This window comes from Myotis brandtii, unplaced genomic scaffold (assembly GCF_000412655.1).
Source record: "Myotis brandtii unplaced genomic scaffold, ASM41265v1 scaffold573, whole genome shotgun sequence".
Lineage (NCBI taxonomy): Eukaryota > Metazoa > Chordata > Mammalia > Chiroptera > Vespertilionidae > Myotis > Myotis brandtii.
Window position 1 is genome coordinate 634,940 of NW_005370145.1, and position 24,104 is coordinate 659,043.

A 24,104-nucleotide genomic window follows, 5' to 3' on the forward strand; every position below is an offset into this window, starting at 1 on the left:
TTATGAAGTAGCAACAAAAATAATTTTATGGTTGGGGGTCACCACAACATGAGGAACTGTATTAAAGGGTCGCGGCATTAGGAAGGTTGAGAACCACTGCTTTAAAATGTAGGTTATGGTACAAGATTGCATCCTGAAATCAGACATCATCAGGAGCCATTGTCTCTAGGCACCACTGCCCCCTAATTGCAGGGAAAGCAGCCAGGAAGAAAATAGCATTTTTGAATGCTAGACTTGAAACTTATTATTATTATTTTTTAAAGTGGCTTAAAACAACACACTTTTATTATCTTCTGTATGTCACGAATCTGACACAGATCTCATTGGGCTAAAAACCTAGGTGGCAGCAGGTGCATTCTTTTGGAGGCTCTAAAGGAGAATCCATTTCCTTGCTCATCATCCGGATTACTGGCAGAATTCAGTTCCCAGTCGCTGTCATTGCTGGTCACCAGCAGGTGGCTGCTGCCAGCTTCTAGAAGGCACTATGGTTCCTTGGCTGGTAGGGAAGGCAAACCGTCACCTTTACTAAACCTCTCAGGCTTCTTTCTGGCTGGGCCTTAAATAAAGTTCCTTTTCCTCCAACTAATCGTTCAATGCACGTGTTGAGCCTGAACAAAGGTGCCGATATTTTGCTAGATGCTGGGGCTGCAGAGATGACTCACACATGGTCCTTGCCTTCAAAGTTGGAAGCAACTTCATTCCAGGCTCATTACGTTTCTACTAGACACACCCACATGCTCAAGTTGAAACTTAATCTCAAGACCGTGGGTCAAGACCAGAGAAAGGATAGATGGGCCTACCCTCACACCTGCTACATTCACATCTTTTATGCCCTTATCCGATCCCACCAAGTAGGGGCAAGAGACTGCCCATCTTCCTTTCCCAGACGTGGTACCTGAAGGGTGAAATATTCTTCATCCGCTGGCTTCTTTGGCGGAGGAGAGGGGTCAGTGTTGGTGGGCAGTGCTGGGAAAGAGGTAAGGAAGGGTGAGAAGGGTGAATCCGGGCAGAATTACACCCTCTCTCCCTCCTCTACTTCCCCTCGCCCTGCTTGCTTATTACCTCGCTTAGTGCTCCCAGGGGGCTGCTTGGGACTCCCAGGGGGCTGCTTGGGACTTGGCTCCCCCTTCTTACGGAAATTTTCTTCCTCTGTGCGCCGGTCTCTCCCAGGACAGGCACAAATACGCACCTCAAAGCTGTTTCGTCCCAGCAGATTACCACTACCCAGGCAAGGAGAGGGAAGCAGGAGGCAGTAAGAAGGTGGGCACTACATGTAAACCAGGCCCCACCTACTCCCAAACACCTTCATCCCATGTGGAGCCTAAGCTCCAGGGCCAGGCCTATGGAGAAGCCACAGGTTAGAGGTTGCAAAGCCAGAGAAAAGAAAACGGGGGGAGCAACAAGGAGGTTCTACATATAGGAATGGGAGAGGGAAGGATGGCTGGTAGCCCTGGAGAAACGGTGGAGGGGTAGGGCGCAGGGGAGAGACAGGCAGAGGCTAGGGAGGAGCATGCCAGCATAAAGGGTGGTGTTCGAGTCCCTACTTGGAATCTTCCAGTGTGATGATGGTGAGGATGGGCCGCCGGTTCATGCCCCCCATGCAGGAGCTGTTACACATGAAGTTGTAGTGAATGGTGGCGTAGTCGGAGCCCACCTGGGAGAAAACAGAGGCCCCAGGTGAGGTCACCCAGCCCTGAAGCCTGTAGCCTCTGTGAGCTACAGTTCTGCAGCTGTGGAATGGCGATCACCCATCTGCTGCTCTGCACACATCCCAGCTGGGCGGCCACTGACAAACCCTTCTAACTGCCCCCCCCCCCCCCCCCCCCCCCCCCCCCCCCCCCCCCCCCCCCCCCCCTCCCAGAGACCCCAGTTGCCAAACCAGACCTCAGGCGGCTCATAGGGCACCACCACACTATGTCGGAAAGTGTTTGGGTCATCCAAATACTCGGCACGCAGATTCCCTTCCACCCGGATAAGGTGATGAGGAGGAGCCAGACCTAAGAGCAATTAGGAAAGCATCAGGCACCCGGGGACTCTGGGCCACAGCCCTGTCCCATCTGCAGCCCGACTGCTCACCATCACTATAGTCAGAGCAGCGCTCATGGTGGGGGCAGCGCCGCACGACCTCCGTCATGTGCTCGGACTTCTTGTAGATGGCCATGGCACGGACCCGGGAGCTGAGCGGGGGTGGGGAGTTGACCCACAGCTGCACCGGGCAGGTCTTTGCCATCTGGCAAAACAGCTTGTTGAGGATAGGGGAGTACTGTAGGAAAAGGAGAAAGAAGGAACGGGAGGTCAGGGGACAAGCACTGCTTAAGCACCAACTGAAAGCCATGTACTGTGTGGGGAGGGTGGCTAGGGATGGCAGAGTTGGAGACCTGTGTCCCAGGAGCTAATTTACAAAAGCTAAGGAATGAAAGAGGGCGAAGAGAGAAAGAAAAGTTCCCTGGCCTCATGAGAGATGCTGAGAGTATGATGCCCAAGGTCAAGGGAGAGAATTCAACTTTGGGACAGAGGTCAAGGCCACAGACTAAACAGGTAGAATGTAGAAAGACAAGCCAAAGGCTGAGAGAGATTCCAGTGTTCTGAATAGAAAAACTCAGGGGGATATGGTCAGGCATTGAACTGTCACATGGAAGCCAGCCTCCCAGGGCCACTGACCGTGCAGGTTACAGACTTGGCTGTCCCAGATTTCAGGAATTCTAAACGGAAGCCATAGCTACCAGGATAGGTCTTCGGGGAAGGGACAGAGGATGACAGGGTCCAGGGGGTGGCTGGTGCTGGGACAGCAGCTGCTGGTGCAGGAGTTGCTGCCATACTGGAGGCTTCATTTGGACCGTTGGCCAGACAGTCTTCGAGGTCGAAGGGCATGCAGCCCAGTCCACCCACTGCCTGGGAGTCCTCAGGATTCTGTGTATGAGGAAAACGAGTTAGAGGGCTAGGTCCCCAGGCTGTTGCCCTGTGGCCCCCGGTCCCTCCCCATCCCTAGTCCTTACCAGATCATTGTCATGAAGTCTGAAAGACAAGAGCGGAAAGAAAGTCAGTATTGGTTCTCGCTTTCTACAGGCCTCTACTCCTAGGGAGCTGGGGAATGGGGGGGGAGAGGAGGACTACTCACAAATTCCACAAGTCTGAAAATGTCTCCTGACTCAGAGGGGGGTCCATGACTTCTGGCTGTTGGTCATCCATTGCAGCTCCCTGGAAGGCAGTGTGGCTGCGGTGGGGGGAGGAAAAGTGAGGATCCAGCATGCAACACGCCCAACACCATATCAGGGTCTGACACAAGGGGAGTCCCCCGACTTCCTGAGGAGCAGGGCTCGTTCACAACTTCTTTCTTCAAATCCTTTATCACAACCCAGGCTGCTCCTTGCCCTCCTCTCACCAGCCTTACTACACACTTGCTTGAGAAAAAAATAAAATAAAAAAATAACCGGAGAGGGACTTCCAATCTTCCCACCGATGAATCCACAAGCCTTCCTGGAAACTGTACCTTACTTCTGCCTTCCTTCCTGCTGAGGATGCAGTAACTCTCAGCCCACTCCCACCGTCTGGGGGAAGACGCCTCCCTCGACCCCCTTCATCGCAAAGCTTCCTGAAGGAGTGTATGCTTTCCGACCCCCATGACCAGGCCCCTGCCTGCTTCTCTGATCTCATCTCCCAGCACGCTCCCCTTCCCTGAGGCTCCGGCTACACTGGCTGTGGCTGCCCTTCTAACACTCCCCAGTTCACCTAACTGTTGGTTCCCTCTACTGGGAACACGGCTGTGCCATCACTGCAGACCTCAACTTGAAAACCTCCTCGGGGATATTTTCCCAGACCACTCAGCGACCGCTCGCCAAACTGCCACCCTCTTAATTCTCAGGGCACTCATTAGGTCTGAGACCTTTCCTTGTGCATTTGTTTCCTCTAGTTCAGTGGTTCTCAACCTTCTGGCCCTTTAAATACAGTTCATGTTGTGACCCAACCATAAAATTATTTTCGTTGCTACTTCATAACTGTAATGTTGCTACTGTTATGAATCGTAATGTAAATATCTGATATGCAAGATGGTCTTAGGCGACCCCTGTGAAAGGGTCGTTCGACCGCCAAAGGGGTCGAGACCCACAGGTTGAGAACCGCTGCTCTAGTTGAATATAAACATCCTCAGGCTGAAACCGGTTTGGCTCAGGGGATAGAGCGTCGGCCTATGGACTGAAAGGTCCCAGGTTCGATTCCGGTCAAGGGCATGTACCTGGGTTGCGGGCACATCCCCAGTGGGGAGTGTGCAGGAGGCAGCTGATTGATGTTTCTCTCTCATCGATGTTTCTAACTCTCTATCCCTCTCCCTTCCTCTCTGTAAAAAATCAATAAAATATATTTAAAAACAAAACAAAACAAAACAAAAAACATCCTCAGGACAGGGAAGTTATCTTGTTCATCATAGTATTCGCATAACGCCTTGCACCTGGTCGAGCTCATTGGCAACTAAATGAATTGTCCGGGGTAAGATGCTTACTTCATTACAGGTTAATCTTCAGGTACAGATTTTAGCGAACAAAAATCGTGCAACTAAGAGGCTGGCAAAGGACCACCTGCCAGAACTCCCCAAACTGATGGGGGAGAACCACGTGCCTGCAAGGAGCAAGGCAAGGGGGGGGGGCGGTGGCGAAGGAGTGACCAGTGGGACCTGGGGGAGAAGTACCAGGGTCCCTCTCATCAGTGATCACAAAAACTTCTGAGACTTTTTTTTTTTAAAATATATTTTATTGATTTTTTACAGAGAGGAAGGGAGAGAGATAGAGTTAGAAACATCGATCAGCTGCCTCCTGCACATCTCCCACCGGGGATGTGCCCGCAACCCAGGCACATGCCCTTGACCGGAATCGAACCCGGGACCTTTCAGTCCGCAGGCTGACGCTCTATCCACTGAGCCAAACCGGTTTCGGCAACTTCTGAGACTTTTATGGAAGGGGGCTCATAAGTAAAAATCTCTAGATTTGCCCTAGCCGGTTTGGTTCAGTGGATAGAGCGTCAGCCGAGGACCGAAGGGTCCCGGGGTCGATTCTGGTTGGGGCACATGCAGGAAGCAACCAATCGATGTTTCTCTCTTTCTCTGTCTCTCCTGCTCTCGAAAAATCAATGGGAAAATGTCCTCGGGTGATGACTAACAAAAAATTAAAAAATAGTAGTAGTAGTCTACATAGTAAGAGCTTAACAAATGCTTCTGTTTGTATGATAATTCCATTTTATTTGTTCTATATTATTATTCTAGAGTGAGAACTCTGATTGTGAGTGGGTGGGACTTTTGTGGTACTGCCCCATTAATGCTGGTTCACCCCCTGCAGGGAACTCAGTTCAGTAAACATGCCAGCGGGGCTGTCCTGGCATGGTGGGCCCAAGGTGTCAGTCCCACTGGGCAGCAACTAAACTCTCAATGCTTCTTAAAAACAGCAGGTACAACCCAGCTGGCGTGGCTCAGTGGTTGAGCATCGAGCTATGAACCAGGAGGTCCCGGTTCAATTCCCGGTCAGGGCACATGCCTGGGGTTATGGGCTCCATCCTCAGTGTGGACATGCAGGAGGCAGCTGATCAATGATTCTCTTATCATTGATGTTTCTGTCTCCCTCCCCCTTCTCCACACAGGGTCAATAATAAAAAATATACATATAAAAAAAAAGCAGCCTGACCGGTTTGGCTCAGTGGATAGAACATCAGCCTGCGGACTGAAGGGTCCCGGGTTCGATTCCGGTCAAGGGCGTGTACCTAGGTTGCGGGCACATCCCCAGTGGGGAGTGTGCAGGAGGCAGCTGATCGATGTTTCTAACTCTCTATCCATCTCCCTTCCTCTCTGTAAAAAATCAATAAAATATATTAAAAAAAAAAAAGCAGGCGCAGTTATCCTGGGAAACCTTTTGGGAGTGGGTACTTCCTACGGGCATGTGGCATGTGCATTAGGAGGCCAGGATACTAAAATTGCCAGAAGCTGAACCAAACCTTCCAGAGGTTGAGGAGGAAGGATGTTTACACAGGCAGTCCCAGTGGGGAGGCGATGGACTCAGGACTACAAGGGCAGGTCAGACAACTACCCTAACAATGGCTGCTGCTCATAGGTCCAATGCTTTCAGTGGCTCATCCCTTTAATCCTCTCAAAAAGCCAAGATAGGTATCATCACCAGCTGAGGGAACTAAAGTTACAGGCATTAAGTCAGCCAAGCTCAGAAAGCTCTCTAGGGCAGTGATGGCAAACCTATGACACGCGTGTCAGAGGTGACACTCGAACTCATTTTTTGGTTGATTTTTCTTTGTTAAATGGCATTTAAATATATAAAATAAATATCAACAAACTTCTATATGTGACACGGCACCAAAGTTAGGGTTTTTCAAAATGCTGACACGTCGAGCTCAAAAGGTTCACCATCACTGCTCTAGGGGGAGGGCCAGGGACTAGACTCTACGAAGCCGGTGGCTACACGCAGGATCTAAAATTCAAATAGAGTCTAAATAATTGTGCTCCCAAGGCTTCATCCAGCGTCTGGCGTAAAAAAATTTGATTCTGGAAGATACACATTGTACTACTTAGCAAGACCACTGCCAGTTAGGCTCCTAGGAAAATGGTTGTTTGGGCGCAGCAGGAGTCTTGCACAAAAATTCATGTCAGTGTTGTTCCTAATGGCAGGTGACAAGGAACATTACTACCCACCAGTAGGAAATGGCTAAATTACTATTTTTGTTAATCCTCACCCAAGGATATTTTCCCATTGACTTTTAGAGAGTGGAAGGGAGGGGGTGAGACAGAGAAACATTGACTGGCTGCCTCCTGCATGCCCCTGCCTGGACCTGGAACCTGCAACCAAGGTAGGTGCCCTTGATGGGAATTGAACCCGAGACCCTAGGGCTATTATTATTTTCTAATCTTTACCTGAGGATATGTGGTGTGTTTTTTAAAATTGATTTTAGAGAAAGAGGAAGGGAGAAACATCGATGTGAGAGAAACATGGATTCACTGCCTCCCGTGAGTACCGACATTAGGTATGTGCCCTGACTGGGAATTGAACTTGCAACCTTTTGCTGTATGGGACTAAGCTCCAATTAACTGAACCACTGGGCCAGGGCAGGAATGGCTAGTTAAATGTGATACACTCACTCACAAGAGAAACTCAGTACAGAGTTTATGAAAATGAATTTTCTATATGTGTAACTTGATATAACTCAGAAACATGTTGAGTGAAAAATACAATTTGCTAGAAAATAGCAAAACACAGTAATGTAAGTAGTTTATGCAAATTAAAAATACAAAACAACTATTTATTGCTTAAAATCATATGTATGTTAAAATTTGAAAGATAGGCAAAAAGAATAAATTCACAAAACTATGTCTCAGAGAGGGGATATGTTTGCTCATGGGGCTGGGAATTTTAGCTTTATTAACAAAGAAAAATGAAATAAAGTGCTTATCCATACATTAGTTGTGCAATTAAAATATGGATACAAAAAAGACAAAATAATTATTTGGTGGAAATGAGTGTTGTTATGCTTGTACTTGTCTGCATTTTTCCAAAATAAGAAAATCTAAAAAAAGAAAAATAATCTCTTTCCCAGATTCACTTTGGGGCCTTGGTCGAAAATCATTTGACTACACTTATGTGTCTTTCCCTGGACTGTATTCTGTTCGCTGATTATCCTCCTGTAGCTTTAATCTTTAACTTTGTATTACTCTTTCATTTTGGAATCCGCTTGTGAATTTCTACAAAAAGCCTGCTAGGATATATACATACATATATATGTTTTTGTTAATGTCAGAAAGAGGAAGGGAAACATCAATAATGAAATACGTAGAATCATTGATTGGCTGCCTCCTGTACGCCCCCTACTGAGGATTGAGCCAGAAACCTGGGCATGTGCTCTGACCAGAAATCGAACCCATGATCTCCTGGTTTATAGGTCGATGCTGAACCACACCGACCAGGCATCAGCAATATTTTGCAGTTTATAATACAGAGCTTTTGTCCATCACTTGTTAAATTACCCCTGAATATGCCATGTTTTGGATGCTATTTTAAAATTCATTTTTCGAGCTCAGATTCAATGGTTGCTATTATACAGAAATACAATTTATTTATACTGCCTTTGAAACTTGTGATCCTGTTATAATCACTTGCCAGTTCTGATGATTTTAAAATAATTTTCTGTTAAGATTTTTTGTGTATACAATCACGCCATTTGTGAGTAAAACAGTTTTATTTCTTCCTTTCCAATAATAATGTTTACTTATTTAAAAAAAATATTTTTATTGGTTTCAGAGAGGAAGGGATAGGGAAAGAGAGAAACATCAATGATGAGTCATTGATTTGCTGCCTCTTGCATGTCCCACACTGGGGAGCAAGCCCACAACTTTAACGGGACTCGAACCCTGACCTTCTGGTTCATAGGTTGATGCCCAACCACTGAGCCACGCTGGCCGGGCTACTTATTTTTCTTGCCTGTATAATGCTGAAGTGGCAAGAGTGGAATCCTTTACTAGTTCCTGATCTTAGAGGAAAAGCATTAAGCCTGTCACTATCCTATATAATAAAAGCCTAATATGCTAAGGCCACTCAACCACTTGCTATGACATGTACTGACCACCAGGGGGCAGATAGTTGACTGCTCAAACACTCACTATGACGTGCACTGACCACCAGGGGGCAGACGCTCAATACAGGAGCTGCACCTGGTGGTCAGTATGCTCCCACAGGGGGAGCACCTCTCAGCCAGACGCTGGGCTCATGGCTGGCAAGCGTAGCAGCACTAAGGACTCCTGGACTGCAAGAGGGCGCAGGCCAGGCTGAGGGACCCCCCCCCACACACAAATTTTGTGCACCAGGCCTCTAGTTATGTATATTGCTAATGGTAACTTGATTGGGGGTGACCTTTATCAGACTGAGGAAGTTTCCTGTTTTTAGTTTGCTGGGAGGTTGGTTTTTCTTTAAGGGTTCGATTCCTGGTCAGGGCACATACCTGGTTATGGGCTTGATCCCCAGTAGGGGACGTGCAGGAGGCAGCCGATCGATGATGTTTCTCTCTCTATCCCCCTCCCTCTAAAAATCAATAAAAACATATTTTAAAAAAATCACAAAGAGCTGTTGCATATTGTCATCAGCTTCTTATGCATCTGTTAAAATGATTATTGGATTTTAAAAAATAGTTTATTGATTTTTAAATAGAGAGGAAGCAAGAGAAACATTGATACGTGAGAATGCAACATTGGTTTTGCTGCCTCCTGCATGCCCCCCCCCCCCAGCTCCCCCCACAAATGGGGATTGAGCCAGAACCCAGGCATGTGCCCTGAATGGGAATCGAACCAGCAAACTTTCAGTGTATGAGATGGCGCCCAACCAACTGGGCCACACCCGCCAGGGCCATCATAGGGTTTTTAATCCATCAATCTGCTAACATGGCACATTACACTGATTTTTGAATGTTAAATCAACACTGCAGTCAGGGATAAACTTCACTTGGTCATTTTTGTATATTATCAGGTTTGATTTGCTAAAATGTGTAAGATTTTGCACATATATGCTAACAGGAATATTGGTCTAATTTTCTTTTCTTGTAAGATCCTTGATTTGGGCTTGTTATCAAGATTATCCTCGCCTCACAAAAATGAGTTGGACAACATCACCTCCTTTATAATTACAGATTGGTAGTGTTTCTTTGTCAAATGTTTGAAGCGAAGGCAGGGAACCAAAGTTTCCCCACCCGAAGCTTCCTTTTTTGGGGATATTGATTTTAAGCTGTTTATTAAGAAACAAGACTCAGAACTTTTGACCCTAACCCTTGTCTGTCCAAGAGATTCAAACAGAAACACCTGCTTCAGGAAGGAGATCTTAGAATGTTCTCCTTAGCCGAATTTGAACTAAGCATGGTGAATAAGAGGGCTGCAGGAAGGGGCCTGTTAGCTAGATCGATACTGGCTGTGTTCCGTTATCTCAGAGTTGCCTCACAGGAAAATTCTTGCTGTATGTTCTGCTTCATGGATGTTCCACTCTCCCAGATTCACCCATTCTCATTTATGAAACGTAATACCCGCCTCCTCTTTCTCCAAAGTGTCTTATGTGAATTCCCCATGCACATGTATTAAATCTTTGATTTTTCTTCTATTAATCTGTCTCAATTTAATTATTAGCTCAGCTAGAACTTAGAAGGTGGGAGGAAAGGTATTAATTTTAGAATTTTTTTTTGGCTTAAAACAACAGAACTTTATCATCTCATAGTTCTGGAAGCCAGAGGCCCAGAATCACGATGTTGGCAGAGCTGTTTCCTCCTGGAGGCTCTAGGGAGAATGTGTTCAATACCGCTCTTCTAATTGCTGGTGGTCTCCAGCAATCCTTGGTGTTCCTTGACTTGTAGATGCATCCCTCCCATCTGTTTTCATCCATCACATGGCCTTCTCCCTGTGTGTGTCTGAGGTATTAATATTTTTTTAGCCCCCACCAAGAATAAAACAGACAGAAAAGAGCATTAAGACAGCAGACTTAAACCCAAACCTCACAATAATTGCATTAAATGTAAATGGACCAAACACTTCAATTAAAAGCAGTTCGGTGGGAGAAAGAAAGACTATTTCAAAAAGTGGAGCTAGAACAAGTGGATATCCACATAGAAAAACAAAAACCAAAACTGAAAACTATCAAGGTTATAGAAGACAATATGTGAGAAAGTGTACAAGAGTATCTTTCATGACCTTGAGATAAGATTTCCTAAACAGGTAACAGCAAACACTTAAAATGATGACTCTCCTCCTCTAGACAAGCAACAGGTCAGTAGGAAATACATGTATCAGCTCTGGCCCCGTAGATCAGTTGGTGAGAGTGTCACCCCAATACCCCAAGGTGGCGAGTAAGATCCCTGGCCAGGGATCATACAAGAATCAACCAACGAATGCGTAAATACATGTTTCTCTTTCCTTCCCCACCTCTCTGCAAAATCAACGAATAAAAAAAATTTAAAAATTTATCTTTATTGTTGCACGGCCAGTGTGGCTCAATGGTTGAGTGTCGACCAGGAGGTCACGGTTTGATTCCCAGTCAGGACACATCCCCCGGTTGTGGGCTCAATCCCCAGAGTGGGGTGTGCAGGAGGCAGCCGATTGATAATTCTCTCTTCATTGATGTTTCTATCTCTCTCCCCCTCTCTGAAATAAATAAAAATATATTAAACAATTTTTCTTTATTGTTGAAAGTATTACTGATGCCCCCTTTTCTCCTCTATTGTAAAAATTTTTTAAAAAGGAAAAAAAGCTCCCACCTGTATCAGACAAAAGATATCCATATCCAAAATATGTAAAATACTACGAATCAATAGTTTAAAAAAAGAGCAAACAAACCAATTTTAAAAATGGGGAAGACTTGAAGAGCCACTTCACATGACAGGAATGGCCAATAAGCACATGCCAACTGTTAATGATACAACCACTTTGAAAATTATAATTTTCTTATAACAAGAAACATGAAAACCTATGACCACAAAAAGAATTGAGCAAGAATATTAATAGCGCCTGGAAGGTGTGGCTCAGTTGTTGGTTGAGCAATGACCTATGAACCAGGAGACCACCGTCAGATTCCTGGTCAGGGCACAGGCCCAGATTGCTTGCTCCATCTCCAGTAGGGGCCACAAAGGAGGCAGCCCAACAATGTTTCTCTCTATCCCTCTCCCTTCTTCCTCTAAAAATCAATAAAATATATTTAAAAACAGACATTATGTTAAAAAAAGTTAATAGCTTTATTCAAAATAACCCCAACCAAGAAACAACTCAAGAGGCCATCAAAATGAGAATAAACAATCCAATGTCACATACTAAATAAAAAAAAGTATCAAAATACTGATACTCTACCAATACACGCAATAAGAGGGATGAGTTTCACAAAAATCATGCTGAAGAAGCCTGACACACAGAAGCACATACTGTTATGACTCCATTTATATTAAGTTCTCCAAACAGAAATAAAAATAAAGGTGGGGGTCAGAGAAGACACTGGGAAGAGGCATGAGAAACTTTTCTGGGACGATGACAATACTCTACATTGAAAGGCGTTACACGGTAGTTAGATGCCAAAACTCATCTAATCGCAGTGGGTATGAATGCGGCCTCAATTTATTAAAAAAGCACATTGGGTGCGCGCAGCGCCTGGTTTTTAGCAGGTGCGTCGTCAGCGACTGGAAAAGCCTGACCGCATATTGAGGGGTGACGATGCGGGAGAAACGGTTAAGCTCGGACTTGGCGGGGCTCTGCCTCTCGCGGGCAGCAACTAGCCGGACCCGCGCGCTGCACTCGGGACCGCGGGCCGCCCCTTCCGCTTTCACGACGTTCAGTCTGCGTCCCGAGTCGGAATGGTTTAGTCCAAACCGCATACAAGTTGTTTCTCCGCCACAAATTAACCGTCGTTACACGCTTTCATCGTTTAATTCTCAAACGTACTCATTCGCGAAAATACCCAGGGGTTGCCCTGCGCACACTTAAAAACAAACAAACGAAGGAACAAACAAATAAAACCCCTCCCGCGCAATGGTAGCGCCCGCCCAGACGGTAGGCGCCCAGGGCGGAGCACACCATTCAGAGAGGGGGAGGGGTAGAGATCTGCATCAAAACAAAGACACGCCCGTCCTCCCTGCAAGCCGTGATTAAGTAGTCCAGGAAGAAAAAAGAAAAAATTGAGGAGGGGGTTATCGGCTTCCCTCCACAGGTCATCGGAACCAGCTTAAAAGGCATTTTCTCTCTTTCTCGTTCCCTTCCATCGGGTAAATATGAGCTGCCCCAAGGAAGAAACCGGAAGTGGTCCTGCAAGTGGCAGACATGTACAAGTAGAGCCAAACAATAACAGGGCTTCCGGGCCTCTCAGACCCGGATAAAGCACGCGCGTTTCGCGGGCAAACCTCTCCTTTCGCATTGCCCACTTCCACGACTGACAGTATTTGATTGGATTTTCTTCGTCTAGCAGAGCCGGTTGGAAAAATTATTCCAGGGAGGACAAAGGTCCGGAAGTTATGGGACCTGCCTTAGCAGCGCGGGCGCTCAGATCGCCCCGAATAATCATTTCAGAATGCAATCGGAGATTTCACTAGGGTACCCTGGGCTCTAAAATCTAGAGCCGGCAACATAATTTGATGAACAAGAATAGATCCAGAGACAAATGGCAAGGAGGGGAGGGGGGGTTAGAGAGCAACCAAAGGACTGGTATGCATGCACATTAGCATAAACAGTGGACAGAAACACTGGGGCAATGGGGGCATGCCCCGGGTGGGAAGGGCTGGGGGTGGTGGTGGTGTCAATCGGGGAAAAAGGAGACATGTAAAACTTTAGACAATAAAAAAAATAAAATCTAGAGCTGGTTGTTCCAGACCGTGTTACTTAACGATTCCCCGCTCCCGGCCCTGGCATGGGGACAGGAATGGGTGGGTGGGGAAGAACCCCTTAGGCCAGCGGAAAGTTCCCCCAAGTTCCACTCCCCCGCCCAGGTGTTCAGGTTCCCAACATCCTCATTATCTACACCCCGACCTGCCAACATAGCCGCCAGCCAAGCTTCTCCTCTCCCCCGAACCCCCGGCCAAATCGCCAGGTCCCCGGCACCCCACCTCCCTCGCTGAAAATACCCGGGGTCGGGAGCTCCTGGACTCAGAGAGGACTTATCACACTGCCAAGAGCTTACCTGAGCTTCGGGGAGCGTCTCACCGGCCTGGGAAGCACGCTCCGAGGCCGGAAGCCGGGTGACCCCGGGGGCCCAGGGAACACCTGTGTCCAGGGCCGTGGCTTTGGACTTTTGAGCTCAAAACTTTTAGCGCCAGTCCGAGCACATGGGATGTGGGGAAATCCCAATCCCAGCAACCCCTGCGAGACTACTGGCACAAAGCTGGACGGTAGCCATGACAAGTAAGGGCAAGCAATGTGCCGGCGGGCGGAGGCTGTTGGAAAGGAGAGGGGGAAGAGTCAGGATTCCTCTGTATTGGTGCCGTAGTTACCGACATTTTGCGATGGGGAAGTCAGACGAGCCAACGTCGTGAGGACAGAATTGGTGGAAACCATTTTGGAAGGCTTCTGCCATTGTATCCAATTGGAAGGTGGAAGGAAGAAAGCCTTTGTACTTGCCGTTCCCTCTGCCTGGAACACCTCTCTCCCAGATAGTTGGGTAGTTTCTTCTCAGCTAAAGGGCCACCTTTTGGGAAGGCTTTTATTAAGACCCCAATCTAATGTATTTCCCCTAATACTCTACATCACAGCCCTATTACTATCTGAAAATATTTGTTCCTTGCCTTTAATACACAGCAGCGTTAACTTTAGTCTACTTCTTATTCACTGTTTTATGTCCCAGGGCTTAGTACAGTACTGGGAAGCAACTAAGCGCCCAGTAATAAATATTTATTTAATGAACGAAGAGACGAAAGTCTGAGGAACTTGGCGAGATGGAGAGGTTCAAAACCTGTAAAATCAAGTATGGCGCTAGCGCCCTCTGCCCCCGAGGTGGGAAGTAGGCGCTTTAAGAACGACCGCGGGAGCCCGGGCTTTTCTCGCCCAGGCGGACGCTTTCAGACTACAACTCCCAGGAGCCACCAAAAGCCCCACGGCTTCATGGGAATGGTGACTCCTGGTCCCGCCCCTTCCGTGGGTCGCCCGCGAAATCTGAGCCGAGATGCGGAGACCCAATCGAAAGGTTGGCCCAGATCTCGCGAGAGCCAGTGGCGCGTAGGGACCAACCCGGCTGAGGTCCGCGGTGCTTTCAACATTGGTGTCCCAGCGGCTACGTTCCATTCCCGGGGTCTTCTGCCCCCTCCCGGAAAAGGAAAGGAGACACAGGTGGGTCTCTCGAGTCGGCTTCCCGGATCCTGGTGAATTTTGAAGCGGAGCGGCCGGGGAGCTAGCTGGCAGCCAGCGGGAAGAGGGCTGCCTGGCCGAGGCCAATGCCTGCCGCGCTTCCTCGGCGGTATGAAGACGTCCGAGGAGCCACCGTTAGCGCCCTACTGCCTGTCTGCAGACAAGGCCCCGGCTTCAGCCCGTCTCTCGCCTCAGGCTTCCCCGATGGATAAAAATACGGACCCAGAACTGATGCCACTGACATCCGAAGGCGATGATCCGCCCCGCGTGTCCCCCGATCCCATGGCTGGCTCAGCTGTGTCCCAGGAGCCGGAGGAGGGGGACCCAGCTTCTCTCTCCACTTCCCCGGAAACAGGGGTTTGCACTCCCAGTGAGTTGAGCCCTGGAATCAAGGAGCAAGAACTTTCTGAAAATGTGAGCCTTCCTGCGGAGGAAACGAACGGGCCAGAATTGGGGCCTGGAGAAGCCATGGAAGGTGTGTCTGAAGAGCCCGTTCCTGAGGAGGAGGGGTCCACGTAAGTGGTGCTGGCAGTTGACGGAGGGAATCCGAGGACATTGGAAATCTGAGATGCATGGAAGTGTGAGATGTCCCTTATCCTCCGGTCCTCAGTCCCAGTTCTCCAGGCCTATTTCCTCTTTGCTTTGGCGACTCAGGTTTGTTGTCCCCCATCTTCCTTCCAGCACTTGGAGCTACAGCTTCTCCCAACTACCTCAGTTTCTCAGTGGTTCCTGGTCAGAGTTCAGCGCCCAGCCTGAGAACTTCTTGAAAGGCTGTAAGTGGTAAGGAAAACGGGGCAGGGAGATAAACACACCAGGATTTTCACCTCCAAATACCCCATTTACCTGGGAGAAGGATTCACCAGAGGTGGGAGTAGGAGTAAGAATCCCTCTTGGACTGAACTTCAGTTTCACCTAGGATTTTGTCTTCTACTTCCCTCAGGGTTCTGGGGGGAATTTACTCCCTAGAGTCTAGGCTCAGCCCTAGCCCTACACTTGGAAAATGTAGGTCTGTCTAGCTTTCTAACCTTTGCCTACTCCTAGGGCCCCTGATGGCTCCTGCATCTTGACCAATAGTGCTGATAACATCCTGCGGATTTATAACCTACCCCCAGAGATGTACAATGAAGGGGAACAGCGGGAATATGCAGAAATGGTAAGGGTAAGGGCTAAACCAGTCCTTTCACCAGACACTGAACATCTTCTTCATCATGAATTTCCATAGGTAGCATTTTTTATCCTAAATTCTGAAGTCCTTTATTTATTTTTATTTTGTTTTTTAAAATTGATTTGAGAGAGAGAGAGAAAGAAAGAAACATCTATTTGTTGCCTTATCCGGTTTGGCTCAGTGGATAGAGCGTTGGCCTGTGGACTGAAGGGTCCTGGGTTCAATTCCAGTCAAGGGCACATGCCAGGGGTTGTGGGCTGGATTCCTAGTAGGGGGCCTGCAGGAGGCAGCCGATTGATGATTCTCTCTCATCATTGATGTTTCTATCTCTCCCTCTCCCTTCCTCTCTAAAATCAATAAAAATATATATTAAAAAAAAAAAAGAAACATCTATTTGTTGTTCTACTTATTTATGCATTCAACCTGACTGGGATTGAACCCAAAACCTTGGTGTTGGGAGGACGCTGTAACCAATTGAACTAGGGTATAAAGTCATTTAGAGAGATGTTTGTCCCTTCTTTAGTCAGGAATATGTGTTTTCCATAAAAGAGTAGTGACTTTTAGTGACAGTACTTAATTGACTTACAGATTTTTTTATTTTTAAAATTTTATTTTAATGGTATTTTATTTTTTGTTAATCCTCACTCGAGTATATTTTCCCATTGATTTTTAGAGAGCGTAGAGGGGGAGAGAAAGAGAAACATCAATATGTCGATTGGTTGCCTCCCACACGGGGATTGAGCCTGCAACTGAGATATGTGCCCTTGACTGGAATTGAACCTGGGACCCTGCAGTCCGAGGGTTGGTTGATGCTCCATCCAAACCAGCTAGGGCAGTGATTCCCAAAGTGGGCGCTACCGCCCCCTGGTGGGCGCTGCAGCCATCCAGGGGAGCGGTGATGGCCACAGGTGCATTTGGGGGCGATGAATAACTGTAAGGGGGCGGTGAAAGCATAAAAGAAAGAAGAGAAGATTTAGAAAAATTGATTTATGTATTCCGCTCATAACGCTTAATTTTTCTTTGAACAACGTACTGGACGTTGGCTCGGTTCCCGCATACTCCCTCACTTGCATTGAGGTATGTGCAATCGCGCACTGCTACTGTTCACGTGGTGCCACTGAATTGCCGTTCCAAAACACGTGAGCACTACGAGCATTGCTGCGGGCAACTGCCACTCGTGCGATTGGTCGATCGCAAGGCCAAAGCCTGGAACGGCAGCGGCAGTACTGGCTACTGGCAGTACTACCAGCAGATTTTGGAGCACGCTATGAATCAGGAGATTTCCTGTAATTATTACGGGAAAATTACGGCGTAATATAACTCTAAGTTAGATTGTTGTGATATTGTGACAAGTTAAAGTTAACTAACAAATAGTGCGACTATAATTGGTGAGTATTATTTATTTATTTTGTAATAATTATATGCACTTTACAATTAATAATATCATGTTTATAATGTATTACCTTTCTATTCTGAGTTCAATAAATAGTTTCATAATTTCAAACTTCAATGTTTCTAATTTACACCTTTCTTTACTATATTTTACGAAAAAGGTAGAAACATTAATACATATATCTTTCTGTTTAATTGCTATTAAAATTTAAAAAAAAATTAATTTCCAGGGGGCGCTGAGAAATATTTTTTCTGGAAAGAGGGCGGTAGGCCAAATAAGTTTGGGAACCACTGAGCTAGGGCCAGGTTTTTTTTGAGAGTACATTTATTAAAGCTGGGCACAGTGAAACAAGGAAGGGCTTAGGATAGAAGAAGCAACAGGAGGGAGCCTAGGTGGGGCTGCTGTGGCTCACTGGAAAGTCAGAGAAAAGGAACCTTGGAGACGGGTTGAGGTGGTTAGCCAGGGTGAACTGCCGCTGCCCATTGCTCCCCTGGTTGCAAGTCTTGTGGGGACCCTTAGAGTTTAGGAGATGCATGCCTGAGCAGGAAGAAAGGTGTGGGCGTGCTCCTGAGAGGGAGAGTGCCGACAGATATTTACTGAATGATTACCGATATATCAGTTACTGTGTGGTGCTGGGATAAAGTGAATGAGACAGATGAGCTGGTTTGCTTTCTTGTTTGGGAGATAGACAACAAACATGCAAACCAATAAATAACCAAGTTCATTACAAATTATAATAAATGTTATGAAGGAAGTAAACAGAATGAGGAGAGAATAACGAGAGGATACGACTGAGATAAAATGGTCAGGGAGGGGCCCTCTGAAAAGGAGACATTTAAACTGAGACCTGAAGGATATGAGATAGTCATGTGAAGAGCTGTAGAAAGAGCATTCTGGGGAGAGGCAATGATCTTGCAAAAACCAAGAGCTGGGAAAGAGCTTTGTGTGTTCAAGGAACAGAAAGAAGACTAATGCACCTGGACTGAGGCCAGTGAGAGGGGAAGGGTGGCTGCTTATGGAGAGATGGCCAGTAGCCACATTGTGTCAGATCTTGTCAGTAAGGCATTTGGAGTTTATTTGGGAAGCCATGTAGAGTTTTAAAACAGGAGTGAAATGATGGCTGAATTTTAGAGAATGGACTGTGGGTGGGCAACAGTGAAATCAGGAAGACTCATTAGAATGCGTTTTTCATGGTCCAGGCAAGAAATGATGGTGGCGTGGGCTAGGGTGGTGTCAGGAAAGATGGGGAGATGTGGATGGGTTTGAAGTATATTTTGTAGGACTTGGAGGTCAATTGGATGTGGAGGTGCAGGGAAGGAAGCAGCCAAGTGTGGTGTCCAGGTTTTGCTGCCAGAGGGATGGTATGATTTACTCAGAGCAGGAAACAGGGATATAAAAAGGTATTGGGCCGAAACCGGTTTGGCTCAGTGGATTGAGTGTTGGCCTGTGGACTGAAAGGTCCCGGGTTCGATTCCGGTCAAGGGCATGTACCTTGGTTGTGGGCACATTCCCAGTGGGAGATGTGCAGGAGGCAGCTGATCGATGTTTCTCTCTCATCGATGTTTCTAACTCTCTATCTCTCTCCCTTCATTTCTGTAAAAAAATCAATAAAACATATATTTTAAAAAAAGGTATTGGGACAAGTCAGGAGTTTTTAGGTACATTAAATGTGAAATGTAAAACTACGGGGAGAAGTTGGGGCTGGGGATATACTTTGAGAAGTGGGGGAGCATGTAGATAATATGTTGTGTCTTGAGAGTGGATTCCGTCTCAAGAGAGAGTGTAGATGGAGAAGGAGAAGGCTCAAGCAGAGCCCTGCGTTCCAGCATATGGAGGAGGAGTGCAGAAGAAACTACAAAAATGGAGGCAAAGAGTCATGCCTAACGCTGCTGAAAGTGAGGCAGATTTAGAGAATAAACCAAGAAGGCATTAGTGATCCTGACAAGAGTACTTTCAGGGGAGTGATAGAAACAGAAGCCAATCAGAGGGGTGGGAGAGGAAATATAGACACTTCCTTTTCTTATGACAGGAAACAGAAATGGAATGTTGACCAGAGGCACTGTGAGTCCAAAAAAGGGTTAATGGTTGCCTCTGTGTTGTCAGGAATAACTCCAGTAGACAGGAATTGGTGCTCTAGGAGAGAGAAGGGTTAACAAAGCCACCGAGTAGCTGGGTGAAGACAGGCTCTAGAGTACATTAGAGGTCTTTGATAGGTTCAGGATAATCCCTTGCGGTAGAAAAGTGGTTCTCAACCTTCTGGCCCTTTAAATACAGTTCCTCATGTTGTGACCCAACCATAAAATTATTTTTGTTGCTACTTCATAACTGTAATGTTGCTACTGTTATGAATCGTAATGTAAATATCTGATATGCTGGATGGTCTTAGGGGACCCCTGTGAAAGGGTCGTTTGACCGCCAAAGGGGTCGCGACCCACAGGTTGAGAACCGCTGCTGTAGAAGGAAAGGTAGAAGATGCATTCAGAGGCACCTGTTTGGTGTTTGGAAGATTTCAGTGTCTCTCTGTTGGCTTCTCAGTGAAGCATAAAGGGAGCTTATCGGCTGAAGGAAGAGGGCCTGTGGGCAGAGAGCAGGAGTGAAGGATTGGTCCTGGAGAGCTGAAGATCAAAACCATAGCATGTGGAGGATTGCTCACTAGAAATGTGTTGCCATCCATTTAAAGTCAAAACAATTAGCGTGGTTATGCATCTTTCCCCAGCAAGGTAATGGACCACAGTTTCTGAGTTTTTAAAATGAGGATGATAATAATAACACTCACCTCACAGAGTTGTGAAAATTAAAAGAATTAATGTAAAGTGCTTAAAACAGTGCCTGATGTAGTAAGTATTCAATAAGCACTAGCAGTCACTGATATTAGTTGAGTGCAAACATGGAGGATAGTCTGGTTGGGGTTTGTCAGGGGTGAAAGACAAGGGTGTCTTTCAAAAAAATATGTTTTTATTGATTTTTAGAGAGAGAGGGAGGGAGAGGGATAGAGAGATAGAAACATAGATGCGAGAGAAACATCAACATTGATCGGCTGCTTCCTGCACACCCCGCACTGGGGATCGATTCCACAACCCAGGCATGTGCCCTGACTGGGAATGGAAACAGTGACCTCTTAGTTTGTGGGTTGATGCTCAACCACTGAGCTATACCAGCCATGATGTAAATATATTTTTGATGAAGCTGATTAATTGTGGTAGAAATGGCAGAGCAAGCGAGCAGGATTGGTTGGAGATGGTAGCCAGAGACTGGTGGTGACAAGGCCCAGGACTCAATCATGGTGTCAGTTATAGCTGTGGCTGCTAAGGAGGTAAAGGAATGGGAAAGGCCATGGTATTGGATGGATGCATCATTCTTTCATTGATTCGTTTATTCAGCACTATTTTTTTTTTTTAGTACGTTCTATGTACCAGCCCTGTTTTAGAAGCTGAGGATTAGTCAAATAAAAACAGGCAAAAGTCCCTGTCCTTGTGAAACTTGTATTCTAGTGTGGGGAACAGGCAACTAAAACAACAAAGTAAAACATATATATGGTACTTGGGCTAGGGTGGTGTCAAGAGAGATGGAGGGATAGGGATGCATTTGAAGTATCTTTTGTAGGACTTGGAGGTCAATTGAATGTGGAGGTGTAGGGGGAAAAAGCAATCAAGGATTATGTCCAAGTAATTTTTTTAATTCTCACCTGAGGATTCATTGATTCTAGAGAGAGAGGAAGGGAGAAAGAGAGAAACTTCGATGAGAGAGAGAAACCTCTATACTCGCCCAGCATGTGGATCAAACCCGCAACAAGGTATGTGCCCTGACTGGGAATTGAACCCGCAACCTTCTGGTGTATAGGATGACACTCCTACCAACTGAGCCACCCAGCCAGAGCTGACCTCACTATTTAGATGACATTTGAGCAGAGATCTGAAGGAAGGAAGAGAGTGAACCAAGCTGATGTTTTGGGAAAGAAGACAGTTGGGCAGGGAGAATAGCAAGTTCAAAGTCCCAGTGGAAGTGAAAGTCACCAAGAATAACAGGAGTATCTATAGGGAGTGAGATAATAAACCAGAAGATAAAGTCTCAGTGAATGAGGGAGAATGACAAAAAGTGGGGAGCTAGACTGATGGCAGGAACTATAGAGAAGCTGGAGTTTGGAGAAGTGAAAAGATTTAGAAATTATAGTGGGGAGCACAGTTGACACCCATCTCCTGTCCTTGAGGTGTGTACTGGGGAGAGGGGGTGAGAATTAAAGAAATTCTTGGTGGCTTCTTTAAAGAAGTAGGGTGTCCAGCTCTGGGGGTGGTCCTAAATGCTTATCCAGCTGCAGCTCTGTAAGATTGGAGGCTGCAGACCTTTGAGTTCTCAGTGCAAAATATAAGGCACTCCATACCCTGGTTCCTGGAACAGAAACCAGTGGTTCTCAGGGCCAGGTGGCTGCGGTGCAGCCATCCTGAAAGAAGAATTCAGGCCCTGGCCGATGTGGCTCAGTTGGTTGAAACTTCATCTTGTACACCAAAAGGTTGTGGTTCCAATTCCTGGTCAGGGCACATACCTAGGTTGAAGATTTGATCCCCAGTTGGGGTGCATGCGGAAGGCAACCAATTGATATCCTCTCTCACGTTGATCTTTCTCTTTCTCTCCCTCTCCTTCTTCCCTTCTTTCTAAAATCAATAAGCACATCCTCAGGTGAGGATTTAAAAATAAAAAAGAAGAGTTCAGGAGCAGGGATAGTTACATGAGACACTGAATATATGGGAGGTTGAGAATTTATTGCACAAACTCATTTAAGAGAAATAGGAATGTTAAAAAGGAAAAAGTCATCATTAAGCACTCTACGAGATGCAGCCCTTTAAATTTTTCTACTTTTTTTTTAAAGCTTTGTATAAGTACTGAAGCTCTTTAAGTGGCTGTAATCCTATAGTAGATGGTTTGGTATACTGCTGTTTTTAGAATAATCATATCCTAAATGTTTCTCATGGTGCTTCAGTCTTAATGGTGTGCGATAATGCACTGAGTACTTATGATAGATAATTTTCTTTTTTTTTCTTTCTTTTTAAAAAAAAATATATTTTATTGATTTTTTACAGAGAGGAAGGGAGAGAGATAGAGAGTTAGAAACATTGATGAGAGAGAAACATCGATCAGCCGCCTCCTGCACATCTCCTACTGGGGATGTGCCCGAAACCCAGGTACATGCCCTTGACTGGAATCGAACCTGGGACCTTTCAGTCCACAGGCCGACGCTCTATCCACTGAGCCAAACCGGTTTCGGCGATAATTTTCTTACCTATTCCTCTGTTTTGGACATTTTGGGTTGTTTCTAGGATATTTATATATAAATTATTCAGTGAAGTGTTTTGATGAAGATTTTTTTCATAAGAGAAATTTAAAAAAAAAATATTTTATTGATTTTTTACAGAGAGGAAGGGAGAGAGATAGAGAGCTGAAACTATGCTGGGAAGAAGCAGTATAGGGATATACCCCAAAAATGCCCTCCAATTTCCCCACCTATATAAACTTTATCCGTTTCCAAATACTAAACTTTAAAAAGGGAATATCTAATGAATGAGGTTGGGCTAGACATGGTACGCCCACAATGCTAACAGCATTTTAAAAAAACACAAAAACTTTTAAAACAAATGGACTATCTATATCACAAGACACACAAAACAAATATATATATATATAAAATATAGTTTTATTGATTTCAGAGAGGAAGGGACAGGGAGAATCATTGATTGGCTGCCTCCTGCACACCCCCCACTGGGGATCAAACCTGCAACCCGGGCATTTGCCCTTGACTGGAATTGAACTTAGGACCCTTCGGTCTGCAACCGACACTCTATCCACTGAGCCAAACCAGCTAGGGCAAGAGAAATTTTATGAGTAAGAAATACCATAGGTCAAGCAGTATCAATATTTGTTTTGGCCCTAGCTGGTTTGGCTCAGTGGATAGAGTGTCGGTTGCAGACTGAAGGGTCCTAAGTTCAATTCCAGTCAAGGGCAAATGCCCGGGTTGCAGGTTTGATCCCCAGTGGGGGGTGTGCAGGAGGCAGCCAATCAATGATTCTCCCTGTCCCTTCCTCTCTGAAATCAATAAAACTATATTTTATATATATATATATTTGTTTTGTGTGTCTTGTGATATAGATAGTCCATTTGTTTTAAAAGTTTTTGTGTTTTTTTAAAATGCTGTTAGCATTGTGGGCGTACCATGTCTAGCCCAACCTCATTCATTAGATATTCCCTTTTTAAAGTTTAGTATTTGGAAACGGATAAAGTTTATATAGGTGGGGAAATTGGAGGGCATTTTTGGGGTATATCCCTATACTGCTTCTTCCCAGCATAGTTTCCCAATAACTCTCCTCCCTTCTCTCCCATTTCTAGAACTCTTATTCCCAACTCCCCAGCCTCTTTTCTGAGAACTTTCCTCCCTATGGCTCTTGCCTGAGGCATTTATTCCCCTCTTGCCTTCTCCAGAGAAGACTGTGCATCCTATGTGCCCTACATATTTCATTAGGGGGAGAGGGGAACCCTCATTCCCAAATGCTATATCCAGACAATTGTCCTTTCTCTTGGTAAAAACTTTTCCTGTGAGGCTTCTGCTGTCTGATTCTCCCACTCACCCTCACCAAGGACATTGGCACCTCATAGCCCTCCTGTGAAGCCCAAGTCCTTCACCATCATGATGAACTCAGGTATTCAAACCAAAAGCCAGGGTCTCATCCTTTAAT

The 24,104-nt window shown here is 46.0% G+C and overlaps 2 protein-coding genes across 5 annotated transcripts in view; one reads left to right on the forward strand and one right to left on the reverse strand.

Moving 5' to 3' along the window:
* The window catches only part of TP53 (tumor protein p53), a 16,483-nt gene extending 2,733 nt beyond the window's left edge, over nucleotides 1-13,750 (reverse strand). Inside the window, exons 1-10 of one of the 3 annotated variants that reach the window (XM_014549842.1) lie at nucleotides 13,665-13,750; nucleotides 10,314-10,422; nucleotides 3,119-3,214; nucleotides 2,997-3,015; nucleotides 2,662-2,901; nucleotides 2,077-2,263; nucleotides 1,885-1,997; nucleotides 1,545-1,654; nucleotides 1,063-1,220; nucleotides 896-966 (exon numbers count right to left, since the gene is read on the reverse strand). In XM_014549842.1, the coding sequence (XP_014405328.1) occupies nucleotides 896-966; nucleotides 1,063-1,220; nucleotides 1,545-1,654; nucleotides 1,885-1,997; nucleotides 2,077-2,263; nucleotides 2,662-2,901; nucleotides 2,997-3,015; nucleotides 3,119-3,214; nucleotides 10,314-10,393 (1,074 nt within the window). In that variant the 5' untranslated portion in view covers nucleotides 10,394-10,422; nucleotides 13,665-13,750. Of the gene's footprint in view, nucleotides 1-895; nucleotides 967-1,062; nucleotides 1,221-1,544; nucleotides 1,655-1,884; nucleotides 1,998-2,076; nucleotides 2,264-2,661; nucleotides 2,911-2,996; nucleotides 3,016-3,118; nucleotides 3,215-10,313; nucleotides 10,423-13,664 lie in introns of all 3 variants that reach the window. The other 2 variants (XM_014549841.1, XM_005878763.2) reach the window with 2 other exon arrangements.
* Nucleotides 13,751-14,676: 926 nt separating this feature from the next.
* The window catches only part of WRAP53 (WD repeat containing, antisense to TP53), a 15,908-nt gene continuing 6,480 nt past the window's right edge, over nucleotides 14,677-24,104 (forward strand). For both annotated transcript variants that reach the window (XM_005878764.2, XM_014549840.1), the window contains exons 1-3: nucleotides 14,677-15,339; nucleotides 15,506-15,604; nucleotides 15,866-15,977. In XM_005878764.2, the coding sequence (XP_005878826.1) occupies nucleotides 14,936-15,339; nucleotides 15,506-15,604; nucleotides 15,866-15,977 (615 nt within the window). In that variant the 5' untranslated portion in view covers nucleotides 14,677-14,935. The remainder of the gene's footprint in view (nucleotides 15,340-15,505; nucleotides 15,605-15,865; nucleotides 15,978-24,104) is intronic.